This window comes from Colletotrichum lupini, chromosome 9 (genome assembly GCF_023278565.1).
Source record: "Colletotrichum lupini chromosome 9, complete sequence".
Lineage (NCBI taxonomy): Eukaryota > Fungi > Ascomycota > Sordariomycetes > Glomerellales > Glomerellaceae > Colletotrichum > Colletotrichum lupini.
In genome coordinates, this window is record NC_064682.1 from 3,664,910 (window position 1) to 3,683,432 (window position 18,523).

At 49.7% G+C, this 18,523-nt stretch overlaps 6 protein-coding genes across 6 annotated transcripts; 3 read left to right on the forward strand and 3 right to left on the reverse strand.

Moving 5' to 3' along the window:
* Window positions 1–1,747: 1,747 nt before the first annotated feature.
* On the forward strand, window positions 1,748–3,257 carry CLUP02_16953 (longiborneol synthase; the record flags this gene model as incomplete). Its single annotated transcript, XM_049295870.1, has 5 exons — window positions 1,748–2,056; window positions 2,109–2,482; window positions 2,630–2,723; window positions 2,796–2,941; window positions 3,047–3,257. The coding sequence occupies 5 exons, from the start codon at window positions 1,748–1,750 to the stop codon at window positions 3,255–3,257; spliced, it is 1,134 nt and encodes a 377-aa protein (XP_049153017.1).
* A 341-nt stretch (window positions 3,258–3,598) lies between these two features.
* CLUP02_16954 (uncharacterized protein) lies at window positions 3,599–4,799 on the reverse strand (the record flags this gene model as incomplete). Its single annotated transcript, XM_049295871.1, has 2 exons — window positions 3,599–4,311; window positions 4,382–4,799. The coding sequence occupies 2 exons, from the start codon at window positions 4,797–4,799 to the stop codon at window positions 3,599–3,601; spliced, it is 1,131 nt and encodes a 376-aa protein (XP_049153018.1).
* A 1,149-nt stretch (window positions 4,800–5,948) lies between these two features.
* On the forward strand, window positions 5,949–9,881 carry CLUP02_16955 (uncharacterized protein; the record flags this gene model as incomplete). The annotated part of the gene is made up of 7 exons (XM_049295872.1): window positions 5,949–6,183; window positions 6,234–6,289; window positions 6,355–6,672; window positions 6,833–7,438; window positions 7,524–7,801; window positions 7,864–9,688; window positions 9,780–9,881. The coding sequence occupies 7 exons, from the start codon at window positions 5,949–5,951 to the stop codon at window positions 9,879–9,881; spliced, it is 3,420 nt and encodes a 1,139-aa protein (XP_049153019.1).
* Window positions 9,882–10,907: 1,026 nt separating this feature from the next.
* Window positions 10,908–12,920, forward strand: CLUP02_16956 (uncharacterized protein; the record flags this gene model as incomplete). The annotated part of the gene is made up of 5 exons (XM_049295873.1): window positions 10,908–11,264; window positions 11,318–11,503; window positions 11,566–11,617; window positions 11,681–12,193; window positions 12,244–12,920. The coding sequence occupies 5 exons, from the start codon at window positions 10,908–10,910 to the stop codon at window positions 12,918–12,920; spliced, it is 1,785 nt and encodes a 594-aa protein (XP_049153020.1).
* A 188-nt stretch (window positions 12,921–13,108) lies between these two features.
* On the reverse strand, window positions 13,109–16,691 carry CLUP02_16957 (modin; the record flags this gene model as incomplete). The annotated part of the gene is made up of 5 exons (XM_049295874.1): window positions 13,109–13,209; window positions 13,289–13,521; window positions 13,597–14,284; window positions 14,559–15,515; window positions 15,581–16,691. The coding sequence occupies 5 exons, from the start codon at window positions 16,689–16,691 to the stop codon at window positions 13,109–13,111; spliced, it is 3,090 nt and encodes a 1,029-aa protein (XP_049153021.1).
* A 61-nt stretch (window positions 16,692–16,752) lies between these two features.
* CLUP02_16958 (uncharacterized protein) lies at window positions 16,753–17,469 on the reverse strand (the record flags this gene model as incomplete). Its single annotated transcript, XM_049295875.1, has 4 exons — window positions 16,753–16,978; window positions 17,104–17,143; window positions 17,211–17,246; window positions 17,313–17,469. 4 exons carry the CDS (start codon window positions 17,467–17,469, stop codon window positions 16,753–16,755), a joined length of 459 nt encoding a protein of 152 aa, XP_049153022.1.
* Between the last annotated feature and the right edge of the window lie 1,054 nt (window positions 17,470–18,523).

Genomic DNA, 18,523 nt, shown 5'->3' on the forward strand with positions numbered 1-18,523 from the left:
GACGCTTGTTTATTTCTGTTAAGACTGTTGTTGGAGCCCTTTACGCCCGTTAGAGAGTACTGGCTTTCTTCCTAGCCTATTTTGGTAGAAGCGCCAGTTTATTCAGGCTTAGGAACCCCGCTAACGCCAGACTTAATAGTTCTAACAGTTATGATTTGGCATACCCCGGACGGAATAAGGGCGGTAGATAATATGCCGGAGCGCTTCCCCGGCGCAACACACCTCCTCGTGATTGAGAAGAGCTAAACGAGAACCGAGCGAGTCGGCCCAAGATTATTTCGTATAGTGACGCATAATATCGCCTGGATGGCATCTTCAGCCTAGCCAGATCCCACAACGTGAACATTGAACTCCGCCAGTGCGTTCACGGGCGTGAGAACGAACCTCGCACAAACTCAATTCGACCGCGATTTTTTCGCGGGCCAGCAATGATGTACCTTGTTGCTGACGTGGCTACTGTAATCCCGCGGTGGGCCCTTTTTCTATTCTGAGGAGATCGTGGATACCGTAGAGCGCCTCCGAAACATCAAGAAGAGTTAGGCGAGACGGAAGCTATGGTACTCTATAAGGCTATCTAACTGGTATATGCTAATAGCGCTGCGATATAGTCAGATAAAAGACGGCACGAACATGCTTCGGGGCTAGCAAGACGTACGTCGTGATAGTAACTGAGCGGCCGTTGACGATGATCCTGTCGACATCAGAAGTAACTCTATACAGAGGTGAGAAACTCTACTATCTATGACGAAGACTCGCCCAATTACGCTATCGCGGTAACTACTCGTATATGTCGGTTATCTGCACGCGTGGGCTGTTGACTACGGCGTCTACTTCCTGTAACATGCCGATGGATCCTCATCTTGCCCCTTCAAGGTCCTATACACTGAGACCCCAGAACCCTAATCGTGGCGTGTTGAAGACAGGGTGCTCCAATGCAACTTTAATGGTTTGCTAGAGGAGTAATGCAGAATCTAGTTCCGTGGCTGCATCTGTCGATGAAAAGCTACGTTTCGCTCCGTCATCAATGAAGGCATGATAGCTTTTTTGAAAGGAATAGTCAGGCCATGCAATTACGGTCCAGGGGGTTAGATGCCCCCTCCCCCCCATCCCCATTTCTTCACCAGAATCAACAAAATCGCGGCTATCAAATGTTATTACATCTAACTATAGAGAATAGCTGCAATTATTGACAGTTTTATTTCCAAATTTCAAATGATCGAAACATCATTCAAGTATCTTTTGCTCCATTTTTGTCACATGCTAGGTCTGGATGATTGCTTCTACAGGTGCAGCTAGGTGACTTAACCGGAGGTGAAGTCACTGCTTTCCTTGACTTAGACCATGTTAAGACACGCAGATGCAGGGTGACTACGTGTGACTAGGCGGCATTTCCATACCGAATTGGAAAGGTTTCGCGATTGTCGCTAGACCAGACAATATCAGGAAACGAGGAACCGCTAAACCTCCCTGACCTACCTTAGAGGGGCGGGATCTTGAGCAGAAGTTGCACGATATGTAGACATGTTAAGACGTCCATCGAAAAGGTTTCCAGCATATTGAAATAGATAGAAGTGCCCGTTAGCATCTACATCGGCTTTCTCATATAAAGCCAACATTCCTCCGTCAAACAACACCAATGTCACACAGATCAACGCTCTTCTTATAGACGAACTAGCTCTAACTCCCCACTTCTCTTTCTCTTTCTCACATCACTCTCATTCATAAGGTCAACTACTTTTCATTCATAATGTCTTGTACAAAGGCCGGTGCCCGGGCCATGTGGCGGCAGCTCTCCAGTCCCTTGAATAGGGTCTTCCAAAAACACGTCAGACAAGAAGATGACCTCGCTGACCAGCCAAAGCGCTTGGCTGCCCTTGTTGCCCCCATTTGTTCTCAAATGCTAGAACAGTTAAACTATCCGGGTGCCCCACAGCTGGAAGGTGAAGCTGTTGAGGTACTCTTGGCGTACATGTACAATAGGGCTGTGAAGATTGGAGTTCCTCTTGATACTCACATCTCTGCGAAGGGGTTTCGTCTGGGTTATGCTGAAGGATTGGTTTGTTGAGTTCCATTGTTGTTCTTTGCAATGTGATTCTAACATCAGTCAGCTCGCCCATCCCAGGCATCCGGTTGAAGTCCAGGGATACGTCGGACTCTTCACCTGGCTTGTCGTTCAGTACGACGATATCGTAGGGCAAAACAACCAGATGGTGGAGGAGGCGCTCCTTTTTCATGAAAGATTGTTCCGAGGCGAGCCCCAGCCAAACTACTTACTTGAGGGAATTGCCGGACTTCTTCGCGAAGCCCGCGACCACTTCGACACCGTCTTAGCGAACATGCTCCAGATCTCGGTGCTCAAATTCCTGACGAGTAATTTATTGGAACGACACAGCGGTTTCCAACACATGTCTGTCACGCCGGCAGGGCAAAAGTTCCCAGACTTTTATCGAGACATGTCGGGCATGGACCAGGCCTATGCTGTGTTCTGCTATCCCAAAGCGCTATACCCGGATGTGGGAGCCTTTCTAGAGGCAATCCCAGACATGGCTAATTTTATTAATATATCTAACGACGTCTTGTCGTAAGTAAGGTGCGCTATTAGTCCGAGCAAGCTGCTGACGTTCTCCAGTTTCTACAAGGAAGAGCTAAGCGGAGACACGAGAAACTATGTTCATAACCGCGCCACGTGTACTGGCAAGCCAGTGATGACTGTGGTAGCGGAAGTAAACCGATAGTCGATAGCATCAGCAAGGCGGGTTGAGAAGATCCTTAAGGGAAGAGGCATATACGAACAGTCCTGGAACGATAGTGTCAGGGGCTATATGGCGATGCATACGACCAACCCCCGATACAAGTTGACCGATCTAGGAATCGGCGAGGAGCACCCACTTGCTCCATTCGAACATAGAATCGGCCAATTGTTTGAGCAAATGAGCCGAAAGTAATGAGTACGTCGTAATCCGAGAATTTTCTGAGTCGTAGCGAAACCGCGTCAGTAACGATGTGTTTTGACCGTGACAAATTGATGGTGGGCCTGATGTCAGAGGGCTGGGTTCGGACAGAGTATTCGAGATAACAAGTTCTACAAAGCTAGAGGCAAATCATGCCTATCATTCGAATCTACCTCCTTTTCTACGGTGTGGAGACTCCAGCTTTGTGAAATGCTTCGCCACGGAATTGATATTCTGTCCCGAGTGGACCTCGCCGCTTCCCCCGGCGCTCCCCCGGAGCTGCCTCGGAGGCTCACCCTCCCCTAGGCGGCACCTGAAATTTGCTCTGTCCTAGTTTTCGGCGCCTTGCCGAGGATCAAACCGAACCAGCCTTTAGCTGAACGTATATATAACCTTTCCAGTGATTCCAACCATGGAAGGGGCCTGCATGATGCTTTCCTGAGCTCTCCGGAGAGCTGAGATATCTGGGCTCACTGCATGCGTACAGGTTGTGAGGCGCTAAACGAGTGCAAATACACAAAGCAACGTCAATTGAGCAAAGACACTCATCATCCTGCTGGACCTCCACAGGCTGAAGCACATAGCTCTGCAGGTCAGTCAGAGTTATGTTCGGCTGAGTGGCTTCATCAAGTACTGCTCTCCTCTTTTTACTTTCTATCCTCGTTCCGACTCAGCTTCTCACGGAAATAGCTAGGCCGTTCATCCTCATAAACAACATCAAACCGTGGATCATCTTTGAACGTGCCAATAGGGGCGCTCAGCCACTCTCCACTCGTCATGAGCGCCACGCAGCAGTGCCACGGCGTCGTATAGCCCGTCTCGGTGTGTAGCAAACTCAAAGACACCTTATTCTCGCCTGTGGAATGATGGATAGACAGGCGGAGATGGTTGGGGAAAGCAGCCTTGATAGCGCCAGCGAAAGCCTGTTCTGCATCAGAGGTACGGTACGCTAACAAGGCGGCTTTCACAGCCCCAAACAGTAGAGAACGCACATATCCGCGGATCATCATTTCCTTGGCGAGGAACTTGATTTCTCGCTTAAAGCTGTTGTGAGACCTATTCTTGCCGGTTGGAAAGATGTGTTGCAAGTCCGATTCAAGAAACCTCCTGTAACCACAATAGGCCATCAGGGTATCAGGCTGTGTGGCAATCTCATAGTCGATGTCAAGGTCCTCTTTGCCATATTTATTTAAAAGATACCGGCGAAGGTTGGTCGCATTGGCAACGTAGACAATCTCGCTCGTCTGCTCAGGAAGGGGAAATTGAAGTAGCTCTTTGAGGCAGGAGAAGTTAATCCGGCCAAAGCCTTTCTTGACAGCCATAGCCCGTAGAGCCTCGCCGTAGGCCCACGTATCGCGATCTGGGATACATAGTAAGTCTGCAATCAAGGGCATCTTAGCAAAGCCAGTATATAAGATGGGGTGACTCACCGTTGTAGACCAGACCGTCTGAAATAATAGTGATCCTGGCACCTGGACTATATATATCTCGTATCCGTAGACATATGGTGTTAAGCCGCTGGAGGGCTAGCTCCTCAGCCTTGTCTGGCAGGAAGCCGAGGACTTTGTACGCTTTATTGGCCGACTTGAACGGAAATGCCGGGAGACACATATCAATCGGCTTATCTGCTGTGACGAACCCGTTGATGACGGACAAGAACTTGGTCATACCGGCAGCATGCCGGTACTTGAAATTGTCAATCTTGTCGAGAGCATACTCGAAAATGATGGCAAGGATCCTGGCAGACGTCTCATCCCCCTTATCCGTCTTCCATATCATCTTCTGAATCGCATCAGTGGCGTGAGCGAAATCTTTGCCATGTAGCGAGCTTCTCAAGTCGGAGTCCATGGATTGAGTGGCAGTTTGTGTGCAGGGAAAATTGAATGATCCAGAAGAAATTGACCGGGTGATGTAAGACTGAGAGTATAGCACAGGGTTTTAAATACATGCTCAGCCACACAGGTGCAGTTGATTCTCGACAAGTCGGCCCAAAGTCATTTGCTGCCACTGGTCTATAATGGGCTATCTGAAGAAGGTATGCGGACATGTGGAAGAGAGCTCCAAAGTCGTTGGTTACTGATGTCCTGCTCAAGTTGTGTCGCGAATACACACGGAACTGGTTACGTTCAGAGGTGCGGCCAAAATCACAGGAACCGCGGCACGAAGTTGAGTGCTCCGGCAGTCCTCCGCGAGGCCCAATTCTCAGCCACGCGTCTAGACCTGCAGCGGGACTTCCCACATCTTCCGAGCAACTATCTTGAAGTGAATGTACATCCAGGTAAGACAAGGTAGGGCATGAGTCCAATTCTCTGCACCTAGGTTTTGGACTTGCTACTTTTGCTAGCTCATGCAGTTCTCGACTGATACGAAGGGACAAAGGCTCGCACCCCTGCTGATCGAAACGGGCGTCCAAACTGCCAGGGGTGATATCTACATATGCTGCCCTTCGAGGATCGGCACAGTTCTCGGTTCACAGACGAAAAGCAGGTTGTATTCTTCGTAAGTAGCATAGACTAACGATGGTGATGTGTGTGCAGCCGTCCTCGTCTCGCCTCACATTGTGTTATCGCTATTGGGTGTTCCCGATACGAGGTTGCCGCTTCGAACTCAAATTGAAAGTTTGGCCTTTCAAGCTCATCGGCAGCATATGAGGCGTTAGTCCGGCCCATGCGCGCCTGCCGTTCATTTAACGCCCAGTACCGCATCTTTTGGTATTGTCAATCTTTCAGGAGATAGCAGGGATTCGCGGCGAATCACCAAACGTGCTGAGCCCAAAGTTATCATGCTAAGTAACCAATAAATCTGGCTGTTTTTTCACGCCTTTTGTTCGTGCTAAGAGGCAGGATATGGGCGTCAAATGGATACCCGAGACCTCGTTATCCCCTACGAAAGTTGCTCCTCTTCTACTATCCTACTCTCAGCACCTTTTCGTCAGGTCTCGTTCTTGACAGTTCCAGTTCAGCATCTCTTCAAATAGTGTACTGACACCTTGCAACAATGACTGTCCCAGAGCAATATGGTCGGCGGTTGATTCCCCAGATATTAGACAGTTTGGCTTCTGTCGAACCTCACCGCATTATATACTCGGTGGCAAATTCCTCGAATATCTCTCATGGGTTCCAACACATATCTGCTCGAGCTTTTGCAAAGGCAGTTGACAAGACCGCTTGGTGGTTGCATAGTCAAGTTGGTGAAAAAAGGGTTGTCCGGGCAGCGGCTTACATTGGACCTCGTAAGTGAAGAAACCAATTGCTGGTAGGAGTTTTGCTTTACTGACTCCAGAAGATGACCTCCGGCACGTTCTGTTGACGTATGCATGTGTCAAGGTCGGCTGCACTGTGAGTGAAATACCTTACTCCAAGCTATTCAAAACTAGCCGCACGTTTCTAACGCATTAATGGAGGCCCTATTTCTGTCCCCCAAAAATAGCACCGAAGGCGCACTCGCAGTGCTTGAAGCTGCAAAATGCAGCGTTTGGGTCAACCCATGCGGGTATTCATGTCCTCTGGTGGATGACATCCTGCAGAAGCGCAGTATGAAGGTGTTCCATTTACCAGAATTGGACGAACTGCTCAATGCAGAGACGACTGAATCGTACCCATACACTAAGACTTTTGACGAAGCTTCTCAAAACCCGTTTTGTTTACTTCATACCTCCGGATCGACTGGCCTTCCAAAGCCGATCGCGTGGTCGCACGGCCTGATCGGTACAATGGATGCTGTGCGACTACTCCCACATGTCGAAGGAGATGACGGGCTGTCACCATGGACAAACAATTGGATCGATGGGGATAGAATATACTCATCGTTTCCAATGAGTCACGTATTTCTGCCCCGCTATACAACCAAAGACCCCCTTCTAACTGATATCACATTCACAGGGCGCCGGTATCATCATGAACATCCTCCTGCCGTCTCTCTTCGGTCTACACTGTATCATGGGCCCTAAAGGTGTAGTGCCTAACATGAACCTTATAGAATCACTTGCAGACCATGCAGAGATCGATATTTGGAGCATGGTCCCGTCATTAGTCGATGAGCTTGGTGAAACGCCCGATGTCTTGGTCAAGCTCAAGCAATCCAAATTCATCTGCGCTTCCGGTGGCCCAGTCAGCCCTCTCATCGGATCAAAAGTAAACGATGTCGTCCGAGTTCTAAACCTGACCGGTACTACAGAAGGCCTGTTTATGGGGAATCTATGGGTAGAAAAACAAGACTGGTATTATTTTGCCTTTCACCCATTCTCCGGATTCGAGTTCAAGGAAGTAGAGTCAGGCGTCTATGAACATTGGGTACATCGCAACGACCACTGGCCCCTATTCCAAGGTATCTTTCATACTTTCCCGAATGAAAGGAGTGTCAACTTCAAAGATCTATACACCAAACACCCTACTAAGCCGAATCTATGGGCTTACAAAGGGCGCAATGACGACATCGTTGTGTTGTCTAACGGCTATAAGATCTCCCCGTTCGAAACAGAGGCTTTGGTCACCACGCATCCTGATATTAAGGGTTGTCTGATGGCAAGTCATTCCGTCCTACATATTGGTCAAACCTAGCTAACGTTCATAGATCGGAGCAGGGAAGCCTCAGGCAGGTCTTCTGATTGAGCTTGAAAACCCAACTTCCAAGACCAACGTGGTATGGGATAGTATCTGGGCTACAATTGAACGCGCCAACGCATTGTCGTTGCACAAAAATCAGGTGCAAAGTGATTACGTCGCTTTCGCTGAACTAGATACACCTTTTTCCCGCACTGATAAGGGAACGGTGAAGCGACGGGCCACGCTCGAGGCGTATGCTGATTACATCGAGCGCTTCTATAGCTCGCGGTCGGACCAAGACACCGAGTTCTTAGCTATCGACACCAGTTCTATTGTTTCCATCACCGATGCCATCCGTCACGTCTTAGGCAGTCCTCACCTGCTATTAAGAAGGCCGCACCCGACGATGACCTCTTCGCCATGGGCTTCGATTCGCTGCTCGGTTTTCGTGCTATCAAGACTCTTCGCGTAGCCACCGGGCTTCGTGACCTGTTGGCCCCAAGGCATCTCTACGGCAGCCCTACACTCCGCCAGTTCTCAGCGACGTTGGCTCAGCTGGTGGCCGACATGCATAGGAAGGCGATTGACAGATCAGCTTCGAATGGAACGGTTGCAGACAACGTCGCCGAGATGTACCGCATGATCAATTTGCACCGCATGCGTCTCTCACAAAAGGTTAGCCCTTTCGACCAGATGAGCCCCAACATATATCTGGGCATGAAGTTTTTCTACCAGCTCCGCAAGGGCGCCCGTTTTGAAGACGTGTTTGTACGATTACAGGCAGGGCTGCGTCGGGCCATGACATTCATTCCCGAGCTCGAGGGTAAGCTGATGCCCTGTTCGGAGGACGAGATAGGGTACAAGAAGGGTGACATGCGCATTTCGATTCCCCCGGTGCCTTGTACGGCGACGGCGAACCGCAGCACCGAGTCATCCAGGCCACGACAACTGCGTTACCAAGACCTTTCGGCGGTGCTCCCGTCCTTTGCGGAGCTTCGTGCCGGTGGCTTCGCGTCTTCAGGCTTTGCAGATGATGTCTTACTTTCAAGCCCGTTGCTGCCGCCGCTGCCGGCCGACTTGTTCGTCGCGCAGGCCAATTTTATCACTGGTGGCTGTATCCTAGCCATCAACATGCACCACCAATGCTTCGACGGCACGGGCACCATTATGGTGATGCGTATCTGGGGTGAATGCTGTCGTTATGTGCAAGGCGATGCCTCGGCGACGTGCGCCTGGCTGGACAAAGAGAGTTTGAATCGTAATCTTCTGCAAATTCTACACGAGATGGAGGGGTATGCGAAACCGGCAGGCCAAGTAGACAAGAACGTATGGGGCTTCATCGACATCCCGGATCCGGCCGAGACAGGGACGGAGTCTGTGACCGAAATTAAGAACCTCGTCACCGAGTCGTCGCTCCCTCCGGCTCCGTTCTTCCCCCGGAATTTTCAATGGCCGCCGAAACCCCTTCCCAACGGCCGACACTTGGCTTCATCCACCTTTATCATTCCGACCGAAATGATTGAGCAGCTCCGGCAAGACGTTCTGGCTGACCCCGCAGCCGGGGGCCTCATCTCGGACAGCGACATGATCCAAGCATTCGTTTGGCGAGCGGCCGTCAAAGCGCGTCGCCATGTGGCGATACAGCTGCGCGACGAGACCTTTGAAACGGATGAGATGGCCATCGTTGAGTTGCCTATCGATGCCAGGCCTTATTTCTCAAAGCTGCTGCCAGAGTCGTATATGGGCAACCTCGTCGTCATCAACCGGCCGAGCATGCCGGTGGCGACGCTCTGCGGCACAGAAACAACAGTGGCGCAGATTTCACAGGTGCTCCGCGCTGCTGCTGTCCACATCACGCCTTCATTAGTCCATGATGCATTCACGCTGCTGCAGTCAGTGCCTGACTACACCAAAGTGACTACCGCATGCATGGAGCTGGAGGGGATGCACACCGCCGTTAATAATTTGATGCTTTTCCAGACGAGTGCTATCTCTTTCGGAGACGAGTTCCTGGATGATGGCGGAGTGCCATCTGCAATGCGCGTGCAAATGGATGCTATCAACGCGGCATTCCGCATGTTGGTTATACACCCACTGCGCGAGGACGGTGGGATCGAGCTTGTCATTGGCACGCTGCCAGAAGAACTTGATGCGCTGCTGGCAGATGGCGAGTTTACTAGGTATTGTAGGTTTGTAGGTTAGCTTTAGCAGGCGGGTTACCTTGAATGAAGCCCTTCGACGTGCCGACACAAGAGGGGCATCACATTGCACGAGCCCAGAATAGTACCACGAGCATAGAGTCACTTTGGTCCCTTCAGCTGATTTGAGACAACTTCATCGTGTCACAGTTGTAGGGAGATCAATGGATGATGAGTCTAGCCATTAAGACCCGACATTAAAGCCTAAGGTCCCGACCGGTAAACCAGCCAGCCCCTTCGTCAACATTACAAGATAACCATTGCCTCGTGAACTCTACACTAAACAAAGGTTACACCATGCCGAGAAGGGTGCGGGTATGATTTCAAAATGATTCAACTAAGTTAAGTGCCGGGGACCAGGAAAAGACGTTGGAAAGAGGGAAGATAGAAAGCGTAAAGGGAGAAGGGGAAGAGCAGCCGGTTGGAGCGCTTCTCCTTAGTTTAGTTTACTGATCCGGAAGAAGCCGGCTTGGGGAAGTTGTACTAACTAAGTCAACAAGGGGATGATGGCAGGAGTGTGAGGCTATTGACCAGGTCTAAAAGATATGAAATAACTATCCATAACTTTAAAAACATTTTTCGAAAAATAACCAGTACATCCAACGGATCGGCCCGCAGCCCACAGCGGCATGGACTAGGATTCATAGTCAAAACTCAACGGCAGACCAGTCTAACCCCCCACGTACTGCTATGTAGATCCTCGAGGGATTAGTGCGTTACTCCGTCAAGATACTACACAACAGACAAGGATGCGATCAAGTTGTTACCCTTCCTCGTAACATGCCATTTGAATCAGCCGCCGCTCATCTTTAGAGGAATACCCTACGCACTGCAGCAATAATCCCTAATTAGTTTGTCCACTAGCCTCCTCTCTTCTTCCTCTTTCTCTCTCCATGCAACGAGCCTACGTCTCAACCTCGGGAGTAACGCATTTGTTTCAACAATCCTGTGATCCGTCCATCTTTTCTTTTCGTTCCTTGTTTCCGTTGTTCTTTGAAGCTTCTTGAGGTAATCAACCTAGGACCAAATACTCCCTCGAGAAGACATCAAACTCGCCTACGGCGCCAAGATCCAGCTCCAGATAAGGAGAGACAGATATAGAGAGGACGAGCTTGTGATAACACGCATAGTTTCCCACACCCCCCCCCCCCCCCCTTTCCAAAACAAAAGAATTCTACGTCCGACCGAAGAATTGATTGACTAGAAATTCCACAATGTCCACAACCACCACTCCCGCTGCAGCGACCACAGCCGCCGTCCTCGACAAGAAACGTCTCTCGTCCGATGGCAAGACCGAAGTCGGCACCAATATTGTCGATCTCTCCCCCGGAGCCAAGCCCGAGGCCGAGGCCAACGCCAACGTCGAGCAGCGCGCCGGCTTCACCGCTGGAGGCTCTGCCTCTAGTGTTGATCAGGCCAACAACGACCAGCCCGAGTACCCTTCGACCGCCAAGGTGGCGCTGATTATCTCTTCACTGTGCCTTGCCATCTTCCTTGTTGCTCTAGATCAGACTATCATTGCTCCTGCGCTGGGTGCAATTAGGGCACAATTCGAAAGTGTCAAGGATATTGTGAGCTATTTATTGGAAACCTTCCAGCAGAGAAATTCGTTAATAGGTCTCAGGGTTGGTATGGCTCCTCTTACTTGCTCACCACCACAGCTCTCCAGCCCATGTACGGAGCTGTCTACAAGCTCTTCAATGTGAAGATTGCCTACCTTACAGCCGTTTTCGTCTTTGAGATAGGCAGTCTGATCTCTGCCGTTGCGCCATCCTCAGTTGTCTTCATTGTCGGTCGTGCCATTGCTGGAGTATGCTATCCTTCCTAATCCAATGGACCATTTATTGTGCTCATACTGATTGACCTTCTCAGATCGGAACCGCGGGTCTTTTCTCTGGGTCAATTGTCATTATCTCCCTAATCAGTATGTCACCTCAAACACCACGGCCTACATCACCAACATGAGCCCCCACTAACATTCCCGTAGTGCCCCTGGAGAAGCGTCCCCTTGTCTTTGGTCTCGTCGGCGGCATGTGGGGAATCGCGTCCGTTGCAGGGCCTCTTCTTGGAGGTGCCTTCACCGACCATGCTACCTGGCGATGGTGTTTTTACATCAACCTCCCTATCGGCGGCCTCGCCATGCTAATCGTCTTCTTCTTCGTCCATGTTAATCATAACTCGGCCGAGTCCCGCAACACGCCCTTCACGAAACGTGTCCGGCAACTTGATCTTGCTGGTGCCGCCATCTTCATCCCCGCCATTATCTGTCTGCTTCTCGCCCTGCAGTGGGGGGGCGCCGATTATCCCTGGAACAACTCGCGCATCATCGGTCTCTTCTGTGGCTTCGGTGCCATGATCGCCATCTTCATTGGCATTCAGTTCTGGAAAAGTGACCAAGGAACTCTGCCTCCACGTTTGTTTAAGAACCGCAACATCTTATCGGCAATGCTCTTCGCGATGTTCTTCGGCGCCGGCTTTTTTCCCCTTATCTACTACCTCTGTAAGTTTCCTGTCGCTCCTTTCTTGGAGCGCTCTGCTAACACAGCCTAGCTCTCTACTTCCAGGCCATTCAGGGTGTGAGCGCTGTCCAGGCTGGAATCAAGATCCTACCTCTCTTACTCTCAACCGTTCTCAGCGCCATCGTTTCGGGGGGCGTTATTACTGTTGTCGGCTACTATAATTTTGTCATCATCCCTTGCATGATTCTATTTACTGTTGGTAGTGGCATGCTCACTGTCCTCAACGTTGGTTCGCCCCCGAAAGAGTGGCTCGGCTACCAGGTCATCGCGGGCCTTGGACTCGGCGCCGGTTTTCAAGTTGGTGTCTTGGTTGTGCAGACTGTACTACCACAGGAATGGGTTCCTGTCGGTACTGCCGCGGTCCAGTTCTTCCAAGCTCTCGGGGGGGCTCTCTTTATTGCTGTTGCCCAAACTGTCTTCCAGAACGGCCTCATTGACACTATTAAGGCCGACAACATCGGGATTGACCCTACCATCTTCATCAACAGTGGTGCCTCGGAGGTCAAGGATGTACTCCGCAGAATGGGTCGACTAGATGCGTTTGACATTATCCTCCAGGCGTATATGAAGGGTCTCCGAGACACATTCTACATCACCCTGGCTTGTGCTGCTTGTGCCTTCATCTGCTGTTTGTTCTTCCAATGGAAGTCGATTAAGCAGGGACCTGACGGTCACAGAAAGAAGGCAGAGCCTGCAGTTCCTGTCTAAAAGAAATGTACAAGTGTCAACTTTTTCGGATTTCGGTATTTAATGTAAAGTGCGGTGACCATTTCGGGCGTCCGAGAACTAGCTTCCGAGGTCTTATAAGACCTGCCGTATTCCGGAGTGTGCCTGCGGTGGCTGTGCAAATTCTCACGAATCTGCCCAGCCTGCCGTAGACTCATCCGGCATGCAGCCTAAACTTTCCATAATCCACGACCAACAACTTTTCCATCGCACCACAGATTGTCCTCAGGTCGAAGGCTCCTTTTGTCGCCAATTTCCCGATGCTGCTGATCTAAGTGGTTGAGAAGATCTCGCGCTGTTGTCGCGATTCGAATTCTCATATCTGGGCTTCCGCCAAGCCGAGCGCTCACCATTTTCCTTCTCATTTTGCACATCCGAGGGCGTCGTACGATCCTTGAGCTTGTCGGGCAGACCGCGAGCAACGTTGACACGCAGACGACCGGTTCCCCAGACCTTGCGATCCAGCGCGTTTCTTGCTGCATCGGCCTCTTCAGCTGTCGCAAAATCGACAAAGCAGTAGTGGTGCTCACCGCCCTTGGCCCTGGTAGACTCATGGGGAGTGATACGCTTACTGATGGCTAGTCTTTATCGTCGGAGTCAAGTTAGCGGCGGCATAGGGTAAGTTCACCATCGCTGGCGACTGGAGGGGGTTTCCTACGGCTTGTGGCCCTCAAGAATTTGTTGCAGTTCATCCTGATGTTGTGCCTGGTCAACCATCGCACCCAATCCTCCAACATAGAGTCTCCTGCCATCCCCTTCCGTCGCAACGACCTCGTCGAAGTGCTTGATGGCGCCGTACGGTACGCTCTCGATGCCGCCGTTCCTACCGTTCCGCGCTGGTGATCTGCCAGCCTCGTCGCCGCCCTCACCCCGCGATCCTGACCAGTCTCCCCACCTGTTGAAGGAAGGCTCTCTGTCGCTTTGCCAGCGACTCCGGTTCTGCTTCTTGGGCTCGCATGGGCCGACCTTGAGTGGTCTACCACGGAGGCGCGCATCAAGGGAGGATAGTGCCCGTTCGGCGTCTGCGCGCTCAGCGAAATCGACGAAGCAGTATCCGGGATTCCGAGCCGACACTGGATCCATGGAGATGTGAATTTTTTCGTACCCTTCAAAGCCATTGTCTTTCAGCATCTCCTCGATGTCGACGGGCTGGATGCTGTAGAGAAGGTTGCCTAGATAAATGCGCCGGCCATCCTCTAGGGCGGCGGGCTGCTCTGATGACGATGTCATGGTGTCGTTTGATGAGATCCGGGGATCAAATGAGCGTTGAAATGAATAGCTCGCAGCCTTTTGTTCGCTAACCACGTGTCGTTGGGAGGGATGTGAAGGATCAAAATTTGAGAAGCCTAGTGAGGGGCAAGAACCAAATACCCAGTGGGGTAGTTCGCGTTTTTGCGACTAGGGTTCACCGGCACAGAAAAGCTTATACTTCGTTCCATTGGTCAGTGAACAATGAATAACAGTAATATATCAGGCTCTCAAACTGCAACGTCCTCATAACTTAATTGAATGCATTAAAGTGCGATGGTATCGAAATCCAGCTCGAGAATAAGCGCCTCAAGCACCCTCATAGCCCAGCTCAAAGAATGAACACGGGCTGTCTGTTCCCAATCAACTCACTTTTCGACACTTGCACATCCTTCTTATCGAAGTCGTGCAACATCAACCAACAAATCATCCTGAATACGAGTGTATACCAGATTGCCAAGCGCTGCATCTCAATATGGTTGGGTACTATCGTTTCCCACTGTGGCAGCTCTGACAATTTGCTTGGCTGCGGAAGTTCCGGCTGATCACCAGGTTGCTCAGTCTCGATGCGATGAGGCCACGTCTTGACCCTGCTGATGCCAGGCGTGGGCGTCGAGTCGTCTAGAGCCTTGGTTGGAGACTCTCCGGGGTTAAGTCTCAACGGCGACGGAGGGACTGCGCTGCCGGCTTGGGGTGAGCCGTTACCCAAGCGGGATCTTCGTTTCTCTGTGTCGTCGTGTATGGCTCTTGAAACGACCTCGTCGTCTCGCTTGCCCCTCTTGGTAGAGTTGGTAGGCACTACACGCCATAGTATGCGCTCGAAGTATGTCTCCATGAACCTTTGTTCTCTCATCTCCAGAGGGATACCAAGCAGGTCCCGAAACGAAATCTGTTCTTTCCCCCTTTTATCCGGACTGTTGATGGCTGCCAACACTTCCTGGAGGTGACGACGTAGCACATCGAGCACGATTCCCTGGTCTCGTTTCTTGAGAGATTTGTCTGCCATATCAATGGCTTTGTGCAAGAGACTCATTCTTTTGCTCGTTAGAGGCGGGTTCTCGTCAAAATCGTTGCTCATCTCCTCCGCTGACTCCGAAAGAGCCCTGATATCTTCGACGGCAGTTTCAACCCTCTCATCGATGACAGTCTCTGCTTCTTCTTCAACAACCGTGAGATCGTTCATCAACAGTCCGCTAAAAGCGATGAGCAGACGCTGGAGTGACAACGAATCTCTGTCCCAAGAGAAGATTGTTGGATTGGGCAGGAAACGGAAGCATCTTCCTTCAATGTGCAAAACTCGGGCGAGCATGCCGATGACCTCGAAGGTAACTGCCTAAGAGTTAGTCGAACATGCACAAACTCCCATAGATTCACTCGATTAACTGATTACATACCAGAAAAGAGGTGCCGGTCTTTCTTTCCTTCTCTGTAGAAGAGCGTGGTTTTGCCGTTGCATCCTATCTGGGTCAAAGTCTCCGCAATGGCATCGCGAGTGCTCAGTTGAAGGATTTCGACCTTGGTTCCAGTTCCCGACGACGTTTTGAACTCCCTCTGCCACTCCAAGTCTTCGTCGGGATCCTTCTTAACTCGATAGAAAGTTGGCACTCGCCCAAAACAGAGCTCCTTCACTTCAGATGTCGGAATCACTCGCCGCTCCTCAAATACAGTGGGACCGGTTTTCTCAAAAACAAAGACGACACCCAAGTCGGGTACACGTGAGCCAGTCAGACTATAGCCATTTCCTTCCGCGCGGTACTGGTTGTTGTCTCGGTCGAAGACTCTCCAATAGAGTCCAAGTATTGCTGCTAGCTCGACCAGATGAGAGATCGTAGAGGTTGCATAGGGCTTCTTGATGGAGGGGTTCGCATCGAAGCTTCTTTCCTTCGCCTGTACTTTCACGGCCAAAGTCGGCTCAGGCAGGTCCGGGATGATGGAACTTGGCAACCATTCCCCTTGTAGCTTCTTGCACTCCCATTTTTTGGAATCCTTCTCCATTCTTTCAAGGGCGATTAGGAGATAGACCCACGTTGCTAGCTCGTTGTTGACAGTGTGGACCTTTTCAGTAGGCTTAGACGGCTTTTCGTCGTTGGTTCCGTTGGCTGGTCCAGGGTTTGGGAATATCTTGGCATATTCGAGTCGGTTCTTGGTACAACTTTTCTCAGTGCCCTCCACGGACCACATCTCTCCTTTTTCAGGTTTATTCTGGTTGTTTGGGGGGGCCAGAAAGATGATTGGCGCCTCGAACCTAACCTCGAGACGTAGCTCCTTGAACTTTGGCCGTTTTGTCGTGCCTTTCGCCCATCCTCCCATCACGTCTTCGGTGCAATTGGGAAGCCCTTTAGCCGACGCAAAGATCGCTTGCATGATCTGTAGAGTCGCTGCAAAGAGAGCGACCACCGAGACGACGAGAGCAACAATCGCAACAACTACGTCGCTCCCTCCGTTAGCATTGCCATTGCTGTTGCTATTGTCGCTCGGGCTATTACTGGAATTGCTGTCGGCCATCTTGACAGATGTTCACCCCGTGAAACACCACGTAAAGAAATGACGAGTGCGACAGAGACCATCAAAGTCCGAAGTCTTCGCCAAGAATCCTATCCCATACGGCTGGGATTGAGAATGAGATTGGTGATGCTACCCCGCCGAGGAAGATTCCGTTGATCACCGGCAGAAGTGGGTCGCAAGTGGACGAGCCGGCGCCGGAGTTGTGAGCACGTGGACGGCGGCGACTAGCCGTGTCTAAGGCCAAATGTCGGTGAAGGGTCTGGTAGTTTAAAGCACCATTGTTTCGACTGGAGACGACATTTTCATCGAGAACGAGACATAAGTAAATAGACTAACGAAGCGGAAAAGTCGAGGACGAGGCTTTGGTGAACTACCGCAATTGATGATTTTGCGACGGTTCGCCCCGTCTCACAGGATTCGAGCTGCAGGTGAAGGCCGCTTATGCGGCATCCCTGGAAATGCGCATCATGAGGTCCAGCTCAGCCCATGGCGCAGCCCAAAACAGTCGGAAAGGGACACCGCGGATGTACGGATCTTGCGGCCTGCGTAGACTGCCTGATCATCATGTCTCAACCATTGGGCAGAGTTCAATTGGAGAAGCTGGCAACTGTCACATCTCACCAACAGCACTCTTCTGGCTCAAGCAGCAGGCTACGCAGAGCCTCCTTTCTCGCATGAAAACCTGAAGGCTCTCGCTGCGGGCCTCAGTTCTTGCGTGCGAATTTGTCCATTGGAGTCTGCCTGACCAACCTGTCGCACGTTGGACGTCATAAGCCATCTTTGATTTCTAACTGTTGGTATACACGTAGGCAGGTCAGACCTTTCGGTCGCGACTAGGTTAATAGGTCAGTATAGGTCTATTGCGTATATATAAGAGGGGAAGATCGTGGGCAGAGCCCGCGGTCCTTTAGTAAGTATAGGTAGGTAAAAGGGTCCGTTTATACGGGCCTAGACTACCTACTTACTACCCCTACCTAACTACTTAATAAGGCCCCTTTTTTACCTCGTAATTTAATATTAGTAGTCTTCTATTTTTATAATAAAAAAGGCTAGAATAGGGGCTAGGTCCCCCGCTAGTAAGAACTAATAATAAAATTTATAGTTAATCCCCTATTTAAAAATACCTAAAGCCGTATACTAAAATTTTAATATAACTTTTATTATAATTATTCGTATAGAAATTTTAATATTCCCTTTTTTTAATTACTTCTTAATCCTCTAATATATATAATCTATATACCTAAATTCCTTAGAAATCGTTAAATTTAGCGTAATTAAAAAAGAGCTTTTTATTAATCTAACTATACCCTAAATACGTATATTCTTTTCTAAACCGAAGCCCGAGAGGTATATACGTTCGCTAAACGACTTATTATTTATAATATATTATTATTTTAACTACGTATTACTTATCCTTCTATTTTAATTATGATAATTCCTTTATTAATAAATCGTTCGAGGGATTTATTTAATATATTTTTTATAAACCCGTTAACTAGGTTATTATCGCTACTAATTTAATAAATCTCGCAAAGCTCGTAGCGTTCGTATAATTACTTAAGTATTATAATATCTATTATAAAGCGCTTTTCTTTTATAATACCTAGCTTAACGAAGTATTTATATAGTAAGTATAAATTTATATAGACTATAGTAAGGATCTTTAGAACGTTAAGTTATTTAATAATAAGGTTTAGGGTAATTAAAATAGTATAGGTAACGTTAATACTTATAACTATTTTATAAATTTCTAATATTAATACGCTCTAAATAATCCTTTTACTCTTTATAAAGCTATAGTAGATAATATTATTATTAATTATAAAGCTCTC